We start from the raw sequence: 19,256 nt of genomic DNA on the forward strand, positions 1-19,256 counted from the left end.
TCAAAAAGTCGTTAGAGAGGATCAGATGTGAAGGTAATGGTCAGTGAGTTATCAGCTAGTGTAACTGGCCGTGCCACAAGCCCCAGGAGACTGGGGAACATGGCTTGTCCATCCCATCTGTCTCTAGCATAGTGCCTGCCACACAGCAAGCTGTTCAACCAAAAAAATGACCACTGGTGAATGAATGAACAGGTCCACTGCCTAAATTCATGCCTATGCTCCTGCAAGCCTCTTTCCCTGAGCTCTGAGGTTTGGAGCACAGGAGCTACTCTCCAGCACTCTGGACAGGGACAGAAGACTGGCTGGCTGCCCAGCGGAGCATGCAAGTGCTTTGTTTTAAACAAACGTCAAATAACTCTTTTCTTGCTGTTCGCCTGTGTGCCACCAACAGAATGCCAAGAGCATCTCGGGTAATTGGAGGTTTCAAGTAACCAAGGCTTTACCACCGTGTCTGGCACGGAGAATCCTATTCCATTTGGGCAGAGACCAAGTGTGTGAGAGGTCTTTTGCTCAGAGCTCCACTTGCTCGTTCCCTGTGGGCAGACACGTGAGCAGGGGTTGCAAACAGGAGCTCCCCCCCATCACATCTGGGGGCCATGTCTAACTTGCACTAATTGCTGCTAAAGCCTGTTTACTCCCAGCCTGTCCCACCTCCTGGCTCCACGGGCGGCCAGCACTCCCTGCGCTGTGTGACGATTACCTCCCCAAGCTGTTCGCCAGCTCGAGGGATGCCTGCACCACCGCTCGCTGCCCATGGGCACAGCCTGGTACTGTCACGCTGGACAAGGGCATTCTGGGAGACAGCATGAGTCTGCGGTGGCGCTCAGGCAAGCTGCCACCTTGAGGGCAAGTCATTCTCCTCCATGACCCCTGACAGTGCTTGGAGGGGAGGGGACAGGGTAAGGCTCCGACTGCTCTCAGCTAGCTGTGCTCAAGAGAAGTCCGAACCCAGTGCCCAGGGAGGGGACTGGCTACATTTTCCCCCAGACAGGTTTGGAGCCCTAGATCCAAGCTCAGGAGAAAAGGGTCCTCCCAGACCTGCCAGCCTTAAAGCCTGCACACAGTGGTCATTCCCTCTTCTCAGCTACTACATGCCTGTCTCAAATCCCTTCCTGCCTGGAAGCAAGAGTGGGACCAGAAATGGCACAGCAGCCTGCTTCAGGGTGTGTGTGTGTCTGGTAGGGTAGGCGAGGTGGGTTCCTGGGGACCTGGGTAAGTGCTGCAATTCTCAGAATCCTCTGAGAATTTGGCAAACCTTTCTTGGCCAGCTGAGCCCTGCCCTGGATGCTGTGGCCCACTAATTAGCCTCTATCCAACCTTTTAGCAATGTCCCCTGCCTCCTCTGTCCTGGTCCCTGGGTAAGTGCAGGAGGCCCAGCAGGCTGGAGGGCAAGGAGTAGGGGAGGAGGCTGAGCAGGCAGCACGCAGTCAGGACTCCAGGCTGGCTGAATGGCAGGACAAGCAGCTGGTGGGAAGTGACCACAGTGGACCCTGACACCAGCTCCAAAGGGTGGAACCATCCTCCCCACTGTGCAGCAGGGATGAAACAGAGATGTGCAGAGGGGAGGGGACGTGTTCATGCCAACGATGTAAGTGGGGCTTTGGACCTGTGCCTTTTCTGCTATGAAACTCTGAGAGGCCAAAGGAGAGGAGGGACGACGGGAGCACGGTCAGGGTTGAGTGGAGTCCAATTCAGAGGCTCTTTACCTTGGAGGGGGCCCCAGCCCACCAGGAGAGGGGCAGAAGGAGGTGAAGAGGAGTCTGCCCTGACTTCTGCTTTTGTTATCACCATGGGGTGATATCACCCTTCTCTCCGGAGCGAAGACAGGCAGGCAGGCCTGGGGAAACTCTAAGAAGCCTTCCCTGCTTGTGGTTCAAGCTGCGTCTTGGGCCCAGGGGAAGTTCGGAGGGCAGCCGGCACTGACAGATCAAGCACCTGCCCTGGAAAGCTAAGAGCCAAGCCCCCCACTTATGCCATTGCCCGGTCTGCCGGCAGGCAGGGCCTGGTGTCCAGACGCATTTGCTTTGGCCGAGATTCCCCACTTGCCGCCTCCTCATCGTATTGAGCACCGGTGGGCCTGCAGGGTGGGCGGCACGCCTGACCTCTCAAAGCCCTTGAGGCCTTGGCACAGTCTCTCCCTGGCCTGGCAGTTCCGATCAACCAGGACCGTGGCCTGGCTAAACCCCAAGTGGTACCAGGTGGAAAATGGAGGCGCTCACAAGATACAACCTGCTGATTTCACGAGTTACTTTTGCAGCTCTGGGCACGGCCCGCTGACAGAGCAGCGTGTTACTCATCCCTATTCAGATTAGACCAGCCCCCACCCCCAACAGAGCCTGGCAGCTTCATGGAGGAGGAGGCCGGGAGGCCAACTTCTCAGCTTTGACCTGTCTCAGGGGCTGACAGACCCTTCACGTCTACAGGAAGTACGTTTGCTAACCAGCCTCTTGCAAACCACCAGCTAATGAGGCCTTGCAGTGGGCCCTCTCCCAGGGCGAGCTTTCTCTACAGCTCCGGCCCTCTTTCCAGGGCTGAGTGAGGCCAGTGGGGGACAGCCATCCCTCTGCCACCTGCCAACTTGTTTACAGGTGCCTACCAGCCACGTGGCATCCGGCACCTGTTTCTGCACACAGCGACCCACCCCCTCCTCTCCCATCAAATGAAGACTGGACAGGCTCTGGAACACCAAAGACACATGGGCGGGGATGACCAAACACCTGGCTTAAAATCCCACCTCCACCACGTCCTTGTGCAGGCTGCGTCCCCTCTGTGAGCCTCTCTTCTCAGCTGTCAAGTGGTGATAACACCTCCTTTCCAGAAGACAGGCTTGAGCAAATTAAACGAGGTAAATTACAGAGGAGCTGTGCTAGGCGTGCTAGCTATGAGGTTATGAGAAGTTTGTCTACTTTTGTCTCTTTAGATGAAATAGAGTATTATTTCCACTTCTGCTCTTCCAGGGTTTTCTCTGCTTAAAGAACATTTTCGGGGGGCGCGGGGCAGGGGCGCCTGGGTGGCTCAGTTGGTCAAGTGTCCGACTTTGGCTCTGGTCATGATCTCATGGTTTGTGGGTTCAAGCCCCGCGTTGGGTTCTGTGTTGACAGCTCAGAGCCTGGAGCCTGCTTCAGTTTCTGTGTCTCCCCCTCTCTCTATCCCTCCCCGGCTCGTGCTCTCTCTTTTTCTCTCTCAAAACTAAATAAACGTTAAAACATAAAAAAAATAAAAATATTTTCTGGGGGCGCCTGGGTGGCTCAGTCGGTTGAGTGTCAGACTCTTGGTTTTAGTTCAGGTCAAGTGTCAGGCTCTGTGCTGATAGCACGGAGCCTGCTTGGGATTTTCTGTCTCCCTCTCTCTGTCCCTCCCCTGCTCACTCTCTCTCTCCCAAAATAAATAAATACACTTAAAAAAAAATTTTTTTTTCTGGGGTCTAGGGGAAGAACTAGTGAGACTTCCCTCTCTTCCCACTAGAGGGACAGGGGGCTGTGCGGTAGAGAAGGACCAGTCCCACTGGGTCCCCTCCTCCAGGAAGTCCTCCTCTGCCCACCTCCACGCCCACCACTCCCTCAGCGCTTCCACCCCACCCGCACACAGCAACCGGAGCCTGCAGAACCTCTCACAGCTGGGCAGCCTGCTAGAGCCCCCCAAGTGAAACAAAGTTGTGTTCCCTCTGCCCCTGTGACATTGACCAGTTTATTCTGTGCAACAGGGTGAGGCTGGAACAGCTGTGTGAACATCAAGGGAGGGCGATCCTGAGGTCTTGGCGGGCATCTGTGCCCCCAGCCTAGGAGGACAGCAGAGGCTGCGTTCTGGAGGACTTCTCTTGATGAAGGCCAGAGTGCAGCTGTGGCTCTCTGGAAGGATCTGTCTGCCCCTGCCTGTCAGAGAAGGGGGAGGACGCTAGGATACAGGGCCCAGGCCCCCTGTGACACACCGGGCCACAGCAGGGGTGCTGGTGACCCCTTAGGCCAGGCGTGCTCCCTCCGAATCCCCACGGCGCCCCCACTCCCATCCTTGTACTGCAGGACGAGCGTCCTGTACTTGTGGAAACCTTACGTCTGAGGGCTGGCGCATGGCCCGGATAAACTACAACAAGACACTGAAGTCCAGAGGTGGGGGGCAGGGGCACAGATTCTCAATGAACACGCCGCTGCCCCGGCCTAGGTCACTTGTTAGAAATGGAGACCCCGGGCCCGTCCACAGAAACTGTGATTCAGTAGGTCTGACAGCAGACCTGGGAGCCTTCCTCTTTCGCCAACACTCCAGGGGGGTTCGGATGTGGGGTCTGTGGCGTGCGCCCTGTGGGATTCTGTGAGGCTTGGAGAGCCAATCGTGCTTGGGGGGACTGGGGGGCCCAACAGCACAGACAGCGGCCCTGAGATGGCACCTGGGGCTTTAGGGAACGGCCCTGGACCAGCCTGCGTTGTGCACAGAAACCACTTGGGGACCTTGCTCAGGTGCAGATTCTGACCCCGGAGGAGCGAGGTGGAGCCCGAGGGTCTGCGCTTCTAACGAGCTCCCAGGTGATGCCCCCGCTGCGGGTGAGTAGACGACACTTTGCGAAGCCGGAGCCTTGAGCAGGGGTTCTCGAACTTCAGCACACATCCCTATCGCCTGTGGGTGGGGGCCGGTGAACACAAATTGCCCCCTCCTCTCCCCATTTCTGATTGAGGAGGTCTGGGGCTGGAGGCTGTGCATTTCTAACAGGTTCTCGGGTGCTGCCCAGAGACCCCACTCTGAGAACTACTGGCTTCGATGGTAAGAAGTGAAACAGCCCGAGGGGAGGATGAAGCAGAGGAGGCCCAAAGCTGCTCTGCGTGATACAGACACTTGGCTTTTGCCTCCATAGTGCTACTGCCCTGTTAAATTCTTAGCAGGAGCTTGTCTTCCTCTGATCTCCGGCTCTCTCTGGAACGCTGGGAAAAACCCCAGTGAACTGAGGGTTATGGAAAATTGATTCCAGCTCAACTGAAAAAGCCCCCTGCTTAGCAAATTGAAGTCTCCTAACTACTTGATTTTGTCCGCACCCCCACATGTTCCAGGAGTACGACCAACTGCCGTGCGGGAGCAGGTTCTCCTGTGGCCTTTATGTGGTTCCTGCCTCCACCTTCGAGTCACGGGTGGCAGCTGCCAGGGTGAGGGAGCTGGTTCCGGGGTTTTCACAGGAGGAGTGATCCGTCCCATCCTCATGTCACCGCCCACGGTGACTAAGCGTCTCCACCTCCTCTGAAACCCTCCCGGGCCTCTCCTGGGAGCCCCACCTTCCAAGGACACGTGGCCGGCCACCCTCTGCCCGGATCCTCCCCCTGGCATGCTCTGCATGGCATCCTGACCGTGACTTCTCTCTGATGTGGTGGTTTACCACCTGCCTGCACTCACACCTCCCTCACAGCCTGTAAGCGGCCTGAGGTCAGGGCCTGCACCTCATTCATCGTGGCAGCTCTTATTTCTTCTCCAGAGACCACTTTGCCCCAGGGAGTCTTGTCTATGAAAACTTAGAAGCGCCCATCCGCCACTTTCTGGTTTGGAAAATAGAGGGGCCATCCCGTATCCCAGAAACCTGTTAACTCGCTGCTGTCTGAATAAATACTCTGAGCTACAAATCCTCTTCTTCCTCTCGGGAGCACCTAGAGAAAACAACTATGTCCTGGTAGGCTTGTCTCCAGGACCCAGGCAGCCACCCATTGGACGGGGGCATCTGCTACTGTGTGTGTGCCTGGCGGCCAGCGGGGAGGGTCGAGGCCTCTTGATCTGCATGACTTCACGTTCACCTGAACCTGGCCCAGACCTGCAGCCCCGGGGTGGGGGGGTGGGCAGGCAGAGAAAATGATAAGACATGAGGAGGGACTTTCAGACTGAGAGTGCAGGCCAGTAGGGTGGTGAGGGGGGATGGGTGGGGATAAACAGGTGGCCCTGAACGCGTCATCTACCTGACTCCGTACTTGGGTGGTGAGCTCGTCTCCTCAGCCAAGCCTCCCTGCCTGTCCTCACTCCAGCCCCACTAGTGAGCAGGAGGATGCAGACGGTGGTGACCGTGATGGACAGAGACATGGGTGGAGAAGAGCGAAGGGAGGGCTGTATTGTGTGGCTGGCGGTGTGAGCTGCGGGGGACAAGTAGCTAGGCTGGCTGAGGACAGAGCCCAGATCTCTGCAGGACAACTCAAGGGAGTGGCTTCCGGCATTTCCTCATCACGACCCACGGTGAGAAATACATTTTTACATCACAACCCAGTACACGTGTCTGTGTGTGTACGTGAAACTGAAATAGAAGTCACAAAGCAGCATTACCATGCTACAGGTGACGCAGCCCATCACGCTCTGGCCTCAACCTTCGGATCTGATCTGGCTTCAGGGCTCGTTAGTGGGTCACAGCCGGCAACTCGAAACAATCTGCCCTGCCGTGCCTCGGGAATTCCAGAGGGCCTTTGGGGCTTAGGAATTCCTGCCTAGTTCAGTGCTCTCAACCACCCGAGCAACTGCTGAATGGCAGACACGCTGCTCGATGCTGGGTGGGGATGGGGAGCAGAGCAGCTCCGAGAGGAGGGTATGGAGACATCATACACACAGACCAGACGACTCTCAGTACAGGGGGCGGCAACGGGGCCACCAATGCTACCCAGATACACGACCTGAGCGCACTCAGCTCCGGCTGGGCACCAAGGAGCAGCACCGTGACCTGCTGGCAGCTGGTATCAGAAAGCAGACACGAGTGTCCCTGTCCTTCCTAGCCCATCCCTTCCCCCTCTGCGAACTGCAACCCTCTCTCCTCTCCCCCGGTTCTGGCCCAGAGTGGAGGAATATCGGGCAGCGGCGTTATCCAGAAAGCAGGAGATGAAAGGAGTCGACCTCGACCCCTCCCAGGGTGCCGCAAGCCTCCAGGGCTTCCAAGGGCCAGGCTGGAGGTATCCTCAGGGGCAGCCCCTTCACACCGAGTCTCCTTGTGCTGCACTGGGGGCTTGCTTCAGAGCTGCCTGCTCTCTGCTTGCTGAACTAAAGCCTAAAGGCAACTCACGCATCTCAAATCTATTTCTCAGGGAAAAACAGTTTCTAACACCCTCTGTGGGCCCTGAAGGGGAAAAATATGTCACTCTTAAGGCATCCTAAGCTCCTACTACAATTATCCCAATGAGATCCTGCAGACGAGCTACAGCTGGCAAAAAGTGCAAAGGTATTTCCGTAATGAAGGACTGTGTAGCCCTCACCTTCCTCACTGATTAAAGCCCTCCTCCATCCCGCCGGGCTCTGAAGACTGTGGCCTGGCCCTCCCGCTGTTTTGGGGAGTTAGAAGCAATCTAAGTAACTAGGATAGATCAGAGAGAGAAAAAGGAAGCGAGGAGACTCCAGCAAGGGAACAGCAGTTGCCTCCATGTGCCCCTTCTCTCCATCTGGGGGGCATGTGGGAGAACCCCCGAGGCCTCCCGCAGTGGAGCAGGCCGTGGCCCAGTCGAGCACCTCTGGGAGCTGTTGCGCACTTGGGGGAAAGCAGGGGCCTCTGCCGAACAGGGGCAGTCCCCAGCATGTCCATATTCCCCGGGCCTGGACCCAGGCTGGGCAGCAGGATGCTCTGTACAGGTGGAACTGGCTGGGAAACAGCCCAGGGGTTGATGTCTCTTTCCCTTGGCCAGATATACCACATACCCCTGGCCATGAAGGCTAGGGGAAATCTCTTAGACCTGCGTTTCTACATCTATCAAATAGGCCTTGAGCCTGTGCATGAGCATTCTTGGAAAACTGTAAGGAGCTCCCACATGCAGTTATTACTGTCACTTTACAAACAGGAAGAGATATCTATACAGGAGAATGAGTCAAAACAGCCGATCTTTGTTTCGGGAACGGTCGCTGCTGAGGGATCTGGGTGGCCTGGTGGGAGGGGAAGGAGTGGGAGATCTGTACCACCCTGGACTGCTCACTTCGTACTACAGCCAGACAGAGGCCCCCACACCCTGCTCCCCTGCTGAGGGCAAAGCTACCTTCTGGAGTGGGGGTGGAGGGAGAACCTCCGTTTAAAAGCTGGGAAGAAGCTGAGGCACAGAGAGGTGATGGGAGTCTTCCAAGGCTGCGGTCAGGAAGGGGGGAAGCCAATGGCCAGGGCCTGTCCTGGCCTGCCTGCCTGCAGCTATGAACCCAGTTCTGGTCTCCGCATCAGCTCATAGGAGCCCCTCTTTGGTAACCGCTCCGTTCAGTAAGTAGCAGAAGGAAACAGAGGCATTAGGAATGGCCTTGAAGAACAGGAGGCAGGGGAGGAAAGGCCCAGTGAGGAGAGCCTGCTGAGAAGGAAGGGCTTAGGGCGAGACCACAGTCAGTCACACCAGCGCAGGAGGGAGAGCACCTCTGGGCACGTTCCTTCCACCTAAAGACAGCACAAGGGCTTAAGGGACTGGGGAGCCACCTCGGGGCCAAAGGCACTCAGGGATCCTGGTCTTGGGAGGGAAAAGTCCAAACCAGAGCGCATCCCCAGGGCCTTCCCAGGGACCAGACAAGGAACCCCATCCTAGACACGGAGCCAAGTCTTGTATACTCGACCTGGCACTTCTGGAGTCTCACTGTGCAACCTGATGGGCTCTCATAACTTCTCTGAGCCTCAGTTTACTCATCTGTAAAAGAACGGATTCCAAACCTCAGAGGTTACCTGGTCCTGACCCCCCGCCCCGGCCAGGGTACTGCAGGCAGCATCCCCGACAGAGGGGATACTCAGCACGTGCGGGAGGCAGGCGCTCTCCATCCAGCTCCAAACCACTAGAAAGCTCTTGCTTTTAGTCAAATGGCATAATGGCTGTGAAAGCAATTACAGAAGTAAAAGCAGAACCAGAAGGGGTTATTACTGACACTGCCAACATCAGACGTGACGTGAGAGGGCCCGAGAAACAGGGCTGAAGAGGGGCTTCTGAGGGAGCCAAGGCAGCCAGACGAGGGAGCCGAGGAGGAGGGCAGAGGGGCCCTGGTGAGCAGCTGGGGAGGATGCCCGGGGGAACTGCCCACAAGGAGGAAAGGACCACCCGCTGGGCCTGCCGTGTGCAGAAGGCACTCTGAACCCAGGGTGGAGACCCTTGGGTTCCCTGGGGGGAGTGTAGGCGTGCAACGTTAGGCACAGAGGCCCTGCTCTGAACACATTTGCCTGGCGGCCCCTGCTCACTACCAGTGAGGAGCTCACTGTGGAGTCCAGGGAGGGAGATGGGGAACTTAGGTGGAAGGAGATGTATATAAGGTTCAAGCCGGAGGGTCTGGGAGGCAGCCCAGACCAGCAGATGGAGATGCAAGAGAGAGCTCGTAGACCGGGGTGGCCCGCTGGTTCAGGGAAGGCTGTGAGGAAGCCCAGGCCTTCTACCTGCCAGGTGTGCAACCCAGCCCCAGCAGGTGGCAGGGCCTCAAAATGGTTCCCTTCCCGGGCTCAGTGCCCCGTGCTCAGGTGTCTCAGACTGGGAGGCTCACCCTGGCCTTTATGTCTGTGCAAGTCTGACCCCGGAGCCCCATGTCTGTGCCCTGTGACCCCGTGAGCCCCTGCGGAAAGGGAGGGCAGAGGGAGGAACTGCAGACAGTGGGAGGCGCGGGGCCCACACGGCCGGGGCCGCTCACCCACGATGTCGTTCTCCTCCAGGTTGATGGTCTCTAGAGCTGGCAGGGTAGTGAGCTGCTCGGGGAAGTCACGGAACTGGTTCCGGGAGAGGTCGATGGCCTTGAGGTGCTGCAGGGTACTGACCTCGTTGGGGAGCCGGTGCAGGAAGTTCCCTTCCAGGCGGAGCTCTGCCGTGTGAGGAAGGAAGAGAAGGACGGGTGAATGGGGGCAGATGACAGGGACAGCGGCACCTGGGCCAGGAAGGCAGAGAGGCAACCCCAGCCATGGAGGCAGACCCCTTAAGGGGCTTGCCGCATGTGTGCACAGGAGGAGGGCCCGCCCCACCATGCCAGCTGGGCTCTCCGCTTTGGGATCCAGAATGGAAGGCTCTCCCAACCAAAGCGTGGCTTAGACAAAGGGTCAGGACGGGCTGGCTCCTCGCTTCCTCAGACAAGGCCTCAACTCTGGGCGTCGAGAGAACAGGTCCCTGGACACACCCACACCCACAGCCCAGCTGAGGGACACCACTTTCTACCACCCTCCCTGCTCAAGGAGCAGCCAGGGGCAGCCAAGGTCTTTCTATGTCACGTGACCCCACTCCCCTATTCAGCCCCAACTGGCCAGATGAGCGTGGGTTCCCACCCGACAGCGGCTGCTCTGAGAGCCAGCCAGTGACCCATGCAGGAACCCGGGAAGAAGGTGAGCTGGGCCTATGGGAGTCCCTCCCTTGGGGATCTGGTTAAGGCAGGGCTGGCCATGGTAGAAGCCGAAGCTGAAATGTGTTCTACAGAGAGAAGCCTTGGGAGGTCCTGGGGGGCCCTGGGCAAGGACAGGCATGAGGGGCAGAAACCAAGCGTCAACGGGGAGGTAGCATAACGCAGGGCTTAAGAGTGGGGGGGATCGGGGGTCCCCACGGCCTGGTTCAAACCTTGCCTGAGAGTTGTTCACTCAGTTATCTAACCACATTAGGTCTCAGTTTGTTCATCTACAGGAAGGGACTAATAATAGTAAGTGCCTCACAGGGTTGTTGGAGGCTTGAATCCGGGAGCATGGGTAAAGCACCTGGCATGGTGGCCGGCACAAAGTTCGCATTCACATGCCCTGCTATTACCATCACAGCACAGGGCTGTGTGAAGACCAGGCATACGCCAGCACATGGCTGGCACATGTAGGTGCTCAATTAACATTAGGGAAGGACCTAAGGGAGCAGTGGAAGCCGGCTGGCGGCTGGAGTGTGGGGGAGACCGAGAAGCAGAACTGCCGTGAGCCCAAGATAAAGAGGCTGGGCCAGCGGAGGCCTTGGTTTCCGGGGCTTTCCCAGCCCCTGTCCACACGTGACCTTGAGTGAGCCCCTCCTCTGCTACATGACTCAGGTGAACCCTGTCATCTTGTGTCACCTAGAGGAAACCGATGCCCAGAAATGCCAAGCGACCTGAGGAATGACCTCAGCTCTTCTTCCCAGGGCCAGCTTTGTGGGTCTGTGACCAGTGCAATCACATGAGGTCCTAGGTTCAGGAGGGTCCCACACCGGAGATCGAACTACCTTCAAAGTCCTAATAAATTTATCCTGGAATCTGTGTCTTACAAAGAGCCAGAGTCATGGGGTGTCAGGTCATGCCTGGTCCTCTCAGCACAGGCTGCTCTTCTGCCTCCGGTGCCCCAAGGCAGGCTGGTCTTCCCCTCTTCACCCCTGCTCTGCAACTGTGTGAGCTCTCTGTCCCCGGCAGGGGCCTGGGCACAAGGAACATCAGCCGGGCACGTGTGCCCACGGCATCTCGGCTGGAACATGGTGCCAGCTGTCCCCCACACTCCCTGCCCCCTGGCTGGCATCACCAAAGTATGTCCAGTGGGTGGCAGCTGGAGGATGAGTCTAGGCAGGAGGGAGCCTCTCACCCACCCCGACCCAGGTTCGAACACATCCCGAGGCTGAGGTTTAAAGATCCTTGAGCTGCCTGGCTGCAGCTCCCTACATCCTGTCCCCGGCCAGGACAAAGTGTGGAGGTCCAGTGTGCTGTGGGGGCTGTCAGGCCTGAAGGTTCATGTGCACGTGCCCTGCATCATGGGGGCAGGGACACCCTAGACGCTGACGAGAGGCTGCACTTCCTGCCTTCCTCCTGACAACCTTCCTGAGTCTGGCTTGAATTCGTCCTCCTGGCCCACAAAAGGCCCCCTCTAGAAACGAGTCACAAAATATGAATTGTGTAATCTTACTACACACAAGTTAAATGCTCTGATACGCACATCTAAAACTGGCCTTGTACTGCATAAAGATGGATGATAAGGGGCGCCTGCGTGGCTCAGCTGGTTAAGCGACCGACTTTGGCTCAGGTCATGATCTCACGGCTGGGGAGTTCAAGCCCTGCGTCGGGCTCTGCGCTGACAGCTCAGAGCCTGTAGCCTGCTTCGGATTCTGTGCCTCCGTCTCTCTCTCCCCTGCCCAGCTCGTGCTCTGTCTCTCTCTCTCTCAAAAATAAATGAACATAAATAAAAAGATGGTTAAAATCCACGCTAATAATTTAAAGTTTTGATTGCTCTTTCATTAGAAGGACATTAAATGGCAAATAAGAAGTACCACGACACCCTGAGAGAGACCTCGGAAAAAAGAAAAAGCTTATGTTCCTTTAATGGTTCCTTTAATGGCACTGCTTTCTGAAAGAGGATCCTGCGTTTTCATTTTGCACTGGGCCCCACCAGGCTGGCCCTGCTCCTCCCTCCGTGCTCCACGCTCCTCCCTCTGACCCTCCAGGATAGAGCCCTGAGCTGTGGGGGATGAGCTGCCCTCAGGTGCCAACGCCTCCTCCCAAGGTTTGGCAGTGAGAGCAGAGCCCCGGCCCATGGGCTCTCTGCACCCACGCCACCCGCAGGCCCCTGCTCTGCCACGCTGGGCCTCAGGCCGGCAAGAACTGTATCTGGTTCATCTTGTTCCCTACGTCCAGCCCTCTGAGGGGCTACCCGGTGGTCGCTCAGGAAATACTTGATGCACAATGACTCTTCCCACCCCTCACCCAGGGAGCAAACAGATAATGCAGGGGGCCTGGCTGGCCTGCCTCTCATTTTCCCACCTCCAGAGAACCACTGCTTGCCCCCCACAAACTCCGCACCCCCCTAGCGGCCAGGCTGTTAGATAACCACACCTTAAACCAGAAAATGTCCCTATTCAGATCACAGTTATAAGGCCGCTGTGTTGGAAGAGAGGCGGGAAAGCGTCCAGTCCAGTGCTTCCCGGGCTTGCCTCTGCCGGCCACGTCGAGCATGCTGCTTTGCACTTGTAGTCTTCTCTTTCCAGAATGTTCTTGACCAGTATATTCGCAGTGCTTGTGCACCATTTCATGTGTGTCCTTGCTCAAATGTCACCCTGTCTAAAGCAGGGTGCTCTCCCCTGCAGTGTTTACCTCCACAGCAACCATCATCACCTAACTCTGCTGACCTATTTGTACACTGGCCACCTGTCCACAAGAATGGGAGCCGCACGACAGCGGGGCTTTGCTCTGCCGTAGAGAAATGTCCACAGCACGGCACCCGGTACATGCTGATTACTCAGTATCTGACCAGTGCACGAATGAATAAATAAACGATTCTGAGTATCAGCCTCCCGATTCTGCCAAACTTCTATTCCACTTATACATTGTTTTTTCTCAAACTGAGTTGTTCTTTGTTATTACATAAAAATGGGAAAAAAAAAAAAACATTACTTTCCAGAAGAACAGTGTTATTCACTTCTCCCTGGAGGCTGTTGCCAAATGAGGGATCTGGGCCCCAGGCGCACTTACACCGGCGGAGGGGTGTGTGGGGAGAGCATCCCAGGCAGGGGGGTGGCTGCCTCATGAAGTGTCTCCGAAGCCACCTGCCTGCAACGGACATTTGTTCTCAGACGAGAACTGGCCCAGTTTTCCTGGCTGTTCAGTTCCTGTTGGGTGTGTTTCCCTAAGCCCCCCTTTTCTAAGAACGTGCCTGCTACCCTCTGGGCAGTCTGGCTGCCAGCGCACCCCCATATCCCCCACTCACAGTCCAAGTGCGGGTGGGGCCTGCAGTGGGCCACTCAGGGAGCCGGTCTGGCCTCCACGGGGCCGCTGCTGGCGACGAAGAGGGCAGCTTTGAGGGCACTGCTCCATTTGCCGAGCTCGCTGGCAGGTGCCAGTCGGTGTTATGCACGGGGAGGTGGCCAACGTTCTCAACTGTCCCCAGGTTTGTTTCATTGCCGTGGCAGGGAATGCCAACTCTGGGAAAGCTTCCTCACACCTGGGCACTGGACCCTGCCTTGCTGCCGCATTCCTCCGGCAGACCTCACCGGCTGGGCCACACCGGTGAGATCGGGGTACAGCCCCGCCCCCTCCCGTGGCTAAGTGACCATATGGCACGGGGGTGTGACAAAGCCAGGCTCTGGGGCCTGGTGTTTGTGGGTTCGGAGTTGGACTCCGCCCCTTCCAGACTATGTGACCTTGGGCAAATTGTTTATCTACCTCTGCCTCAGTCTCTTCGTCTGTAGGGTGAGGACAGTACCGGACTCTGCTACAGGGCTGCTGTGAATTTAGTGAGTTAAGGCACGAAAAAGGCTTTGAACAGTGCTAGGCACACAGCAAGTGTGACGTAAGTATGTGAGACAGACGGGTAGGCAGACAGCTAGGCAAACCATGCCGGGTACCTGGTGAAGGCAGTAATCCAATTAGTAATGAGTTGCCTGCTAAGTTCGTATTCCTAACTGCCCAAACGTGGGCTTGGAAGAGAAGAGAACGCCCTTCGCCTGAAGCTATAGTGAACACAAGACCATCCTCTCCTGCTTCAGACAGCCTCTCAGGGTCCCGAGGCCTCTGGGGAGCAGGTGTCTGGAGCACCGACCAGTGGGGAGCTGACAAGTACAGTCCCAGCATCACAGCCGCACAGCACACGAGCTGTCAGGGGACCCACCACCTGCTGGCCCTGTCCCTTTATACCCCAGGGCCAGACCCCACAGCGGGGGGGGGGGGGGGGGGGGGGGAGGGGGAGGCAACTGGGACAACTGCTGCGGTGGGTGGGAAAGAGAATCTTCCCTTTCTTGGCTCTGTAATCCTGAGTCTTTGACATGTTCAGGACTGCTGTTTAAAAAAAGCCTTTTATCAAACCCTGCGGGGTGTGGGTCTAACGACAGCCCCAAGATGGCTGGGTACCGTGCGAAGCATCCACCGCTACAGACAGCTTCCGAGAGCCTTGCAGGAGCCTGCCTCCCTGTGCAGCCTGCACAGTCAGGGCCCGTGGGTGGGGTGCTCCCTGGGGGTCTCAGCGGCCTCACCTGGCACCCCACCCCCACAGCCTGCTCCCACTGCAGGAACCCCGAGGGAGCATCCCTGACTAGCAGAAGCCTCACTTGCCGGCCGTCTCTGCTGCTCAGCATGAGAACACGCTGCCATCAGTCAGTCGGGGACGGTAGAGACGGGCCATCTAGTCTAGGAAGGTGAGCTGCAGGAAGGCTCCGCCCAGTGCCCCGAACACAAAAACTGAGGGGTACAGCCAGTCTAGGAAGCCCTCAGCCGTCGTTCACCCCTTTTCAAGGTAGCAACGTGGACATCATTACTGAGGCTAGTTTAGGGGCCACGACATCCTTGAACGGAGGTATCCAGAATGACCAGAGGGGCTTTCTTTCCTGCACCTCAGACAGGTTTGCTTCGTAGGCCGGTGGGTACCTGCTGCTTACGTCCAGGTTTGAGGAGATCATGCTGAGGATGGCAAGTAGGTATGTGTGTGGCCCGGCTCCAGTGTCTCATCGATACAGCCCAGGCCAAAGAGGCAATGCTCCTCTGCGGTGGGTAACCAGGTACTGCTGGGCCAGGGAGAGAAGGAAGGGGCCAGAGGAACCCAGCAAACGGGGAAGCAGGCAGAGCCGGATGAGGTGCAAGAACCCCAGGCAGGCAGGCGGGCGGTGTCGGCATGGTCCACCAAAGAGGACACGGAAGCGTTAAAGTTGAACTCCAAGGAAAAAGACAAGTGAGTTACCAAACCAGGACCCAAGGCCGGGCCAGAGGCCCCTCGAGGGCCAGGACCCCTGAGGTGCATCCTCGTATCCTGTGTGCCCAGCACAAGGCCTGACACAGAGAGGGCACTCGGGAAACACTTGACAAGAAACAAAGGAACTGCTGTAGGCTGATTAGGCCAGAAACTCCTCAAATGCTGCCCGCTGCTCCCAGCCTAGCACAGGGCTAACCCCGCAGCACGGTGTGCATGAATGTGAGCAGTCAGGTGTAATTTGACAGGAGTGAGTATTGCCCTTTTCCAGAACAACCAAATGGAGGCAAAATGGAAAGTTATGAGGGTCAGAGAGCTTAGGAAGAAGAGCCCTCCGTTCAGAGCGGTTCTTGAGCAAACCTTTCTGGAGGCAGGAATGCCTTGTTGGGCTTGTACTTTTTAATTAACCATGCTGGGTGATGGAGCAGTCTTGGCCTTCTGATACCTGGGGCATCAAAATGTAGGGACTTGACATTTTGTAAAGCTTGGACGAATGAGCCTTTCATGGATCTGTCACGGTCTGAGCCTCTCCAATCTCAGCCATCATTCTCTCCATTCAACACTGCTTATAAAGTCTTTTGCCTACCCTTTTGGAGGCAGCCCATGATGTTTTTGGAGCTAGATCCAGTATCAGATTTTAGCTGCCCCACTTACTAGCTGTGTGACGGTGGGCCTATCACCAAACCTCTCTGAGTCGCTTCATCTCGAAAAAAATGAGATGATAAAACTTAACCTCTGTGTTGCCAGGAACACTGAAGGAGGGGATATGTGTATAGCACTTGGCATGTGGTGGGTGTTCAATAAACACTAACTCTGTCCTTTCCTAAGGTGAAGGAAAGAGAAAGGACATAAATCATGTTATACAAGCGTGGCGGCCTGCCCAGGGTGCCTGGGAACTGGAGCGAGCAGAGGTTTGATTAGGGGCAGGTCTTTGCATCTACTGGACCTGGAAGTACTGTTCAGCAGTTCTGGGCTCCACCTCGGGCAGAGGGGGTTCCTGTCCTGCTCCTCCCCCAGTCCTAAGAGGAGTGGCTGTGATCTCACAAAAGCCTCTGGGTGAAGTTCACACTAACAGCACGCAAAGGAAGGGGGTAGGCAGAGCTCTTGACTCACAGCTGGAGCAAGATAAAGAGGTGCAGAGAAAAGCTACTGAATAGCAAGAAAGAGACCCGGCGGGATGCACTGAGCAGTGGTGAAAATGACATCAGTCCGATGAAAAGCTTCCCCCACCTGGTGGTGGAGAAGCCCCGGGCTGATCTTCCTCAGATTCCGCTCCCCCGCGGCCCCACCTAGCCTTGCCCCAACCTTGGTGTCTGGATGCCCCCCACCCTGCCATTCCCTGAGGAAAGGGGACAGTCATTGGATCTCCCCGTTCCCTTATCTGCGAATCTCCCGGAACACAGGGGGCATCTGTGCACAGACCCTGCATGTGCTACTGTGGAGCTACACGCTGGAGGAAAGTCACGGCCCAGTCCTCAATCGCTACTGAAGGTGGCAGGGAGCCTAGCCCTGCGCGGTGCTGATAGCTTTCACAGAAACCAGCCGCTGTGACAACTGTAACTCCAATCCTTGTTCTAGCCACTGAGATTTGGGATTATTTGTTCCTCATGCGAGACTGGCCTACCCTGACCGGTACGGCTGGTTTACCTTTAAATGTATTTTCTGCTTACAAAGGCAGTGCATGCTCACCGTAGAAATACAGACATCACAAAAATATGGAACACAGAAAAATGAAAATTGTATGTGTTTCCACCCCTAGGGAGTACCAGAGTTGTTTGGAATTCAATCTTCCATATTTTTCTGTGTACGTACTAACAGATGGATGGACAGATGGGTAGACTAATGGATGGACCAGCATTGTTTAAAAAAACAAAAAGGTAGGGGCGCCTGGGTGGCTCAGTCGGTTAATCGTCTGTCTATAGCTCAGGTCATCATTTCACAAGTTCAATCCCTGCATCAGGCTCTGTGCCGACAAGCTCAGAGCCTGGAGCCTGCTTCGGATTCTGTCTCCCTCTCTCTCTGCCCCTCCCCTGCTCATGCTCTCTCAAAAATAAATAAAACATTAAAAAACACAAATGCAATCATAGACTATGTACTCTTTTGAGACCTGCCTTTTTCCTTCAAGAGAACTTAGGCAGCTTTCCAAGTCATTGCTTGGTGCATCCTCTGGAGATCGCTGCTCTAAAGATTCAGACTTGTGGATACAAAATCACCCCCTAGTCCCGGCTTCATGTTCCCCAGGGAAGGCTGCTCTCTGAAGTCTGTCTCTTCAGCAACAGGCTCCCAGAAAAGACTCAGCTGCGAGGAGGAGGGGCTGGATCTGTCTGAAAGGCGGCCTCTCTCACAGTTCAGAAACTTTTCTGAAGAGCAAAAGTTGTAGAGGGAGTAGCAGCTGGGTGGGCAGGGCTCATGCCCTTGGCGTTCAGGTCCTTAACTGCAGCAAGGTCATCAACGAGGCTGGACTGAACCTTGGCAGGGAAGGGGAGACTCTCCATTACGGAGCTTCAAAGGGAACCCAGAGGCTCCCTGGTCTGCTGCATTCGGCACGTGCTAAAGCGCTCGGCTTGTGGGGGAGGGATTCTAGGGAAGAGCTCTTCTGCTGGACACTAGAAGTGTAGCTCCCTGGGTATGGGGCTTCTAACAAAAATGAATAATGGTAGTTAACGCCTATGGACGCTAGTATGTTCCGGGTACTTGTTCTAAGGGTTTACAGCCAAGCAGCATTTTCATTTTATCATAACCTATTACCCCCAGTTTGCAGAGAGAGGAAATGACTTGTCCAAGGTCGAACCCCAACCTCTCCCCCCAGATATTTGACTTTCCTCTCCCAACTCCCAATACCAGGGCTTGAACCCCAGCCACACCCCCCAAAGGAAGTGGGCCATCCGCGTACCCAGCTTTTTCCAGGGTGGCATCCTGAATCTCTGCGACATCTGTTCTCAGGGTACTCAGCAAACCTGTTTATGTCGTGCTGAATGAGGGAAGGGGGCAGAAGCCGGAGGGGCTGGTTCTAGTCTACCTCCTCCTGTGTCCGTGGGCCCTCCCTCTCCCCCGGACAGCCCTATGAGGAGGTCTTCCCTGCCCATTTACAGCAGGGATGAGAGGATGCCCTGAGGGGGCTGTGAATGGCAGAGGTGCCGTGTGATGTGTGAGTCATTAAGCACCCCCTAGGCGCTCAGCCCAGCACTTGAACATGAAAAAAGGATAATCTTTGGCAAGCAAAAGCATGCAATAAATGGAATTTCTGTGAGGGAGGTACAATACCCATGGGGCTTAGTTCTTGGATTCTGGAGCCTTTATGGGAACCAAAATTGAAAGCGAACTTTAAAGCAGAAACAGAAAGGGAAAATCACGAAGAAGGTGGATGCAGCTGGGACACATGACTTACGGGAAAGTCACTGAGACACAGTGATACCAAAACAGCCTTCACTCTCTCACTCAGCACCTCCCATATGGCAGCTCCTGCGTGATTGTGGGGGAAGTCATGGCGAACACTAGTTCCTTCCCTTAACAATTTACACACCAACGGTGGGGCCGGGGCGGGGGGGGAGGGGGTGCGGTGGGTAAGGAACAAAGACAAATAAGGAAAGAAGATTATTTCAGATTGCTAGGAAGGTATTTGTGACCAGAATGAAGAATGAGAAGGAACTAGTGTGTGAAGAGTCCAGGGGAAAGCTATCAGGAATAACAAGTACAAAGGCCCCGAGGTAGGAAAGAACTTGACGCATCTGAG

At 56.0% G+C, this 19,256-nt stretch overlaps 1 protein-coding gene across 4 annotated transcripts in view; it reads right to left on the bottom strand.

Moving 5' to 3' along the window:
* The window catches only part of LRRC20 (leucine rich repeat containing 20), a 92,125-nt gene that overhangs the window by 21,240 nt on the left and 51,629 nt on the right, over nucleotides 1-19,256 (bottom strand). For 3 of the 4 annotated variants that reach the window (XR_006209059.1, XM_042960327.1, XM_007095727.3), the window contains exon 4: nucleotides 9,568-9,735. The exons of the other annotated variant lie outside the window; for it this stretch is intronic. Coding sequence is in view for 2 of the 3 variants with exons in the window: in XM_042960327.1 (XP_042816261.1) it covers nucleotides 9,568-9,735 (168 nt within the window). In the remaining variant the exon portion in view is untranslated. The remainder of the gene's footprint in view (nucleotides 1-9,567; nucleotides 9,736-19,256) is intronic. 4 annotated transcript variants of the gene reach the window in all.

The sequence above is a fragment of the Panthera tigris genome, chromosome D2 (genome assembly GCF_018350195.1).
Source record: "Panthera tigris isolate Pti1 chromosome D2, P.tigris_Pti1_mat1.1, whole genome shotgun sequence".
NCBI lineage: Eukaryota > Metazoa > Chordata > Mammalia > Carnivora > Felidae > Panthera > Panthera tigris.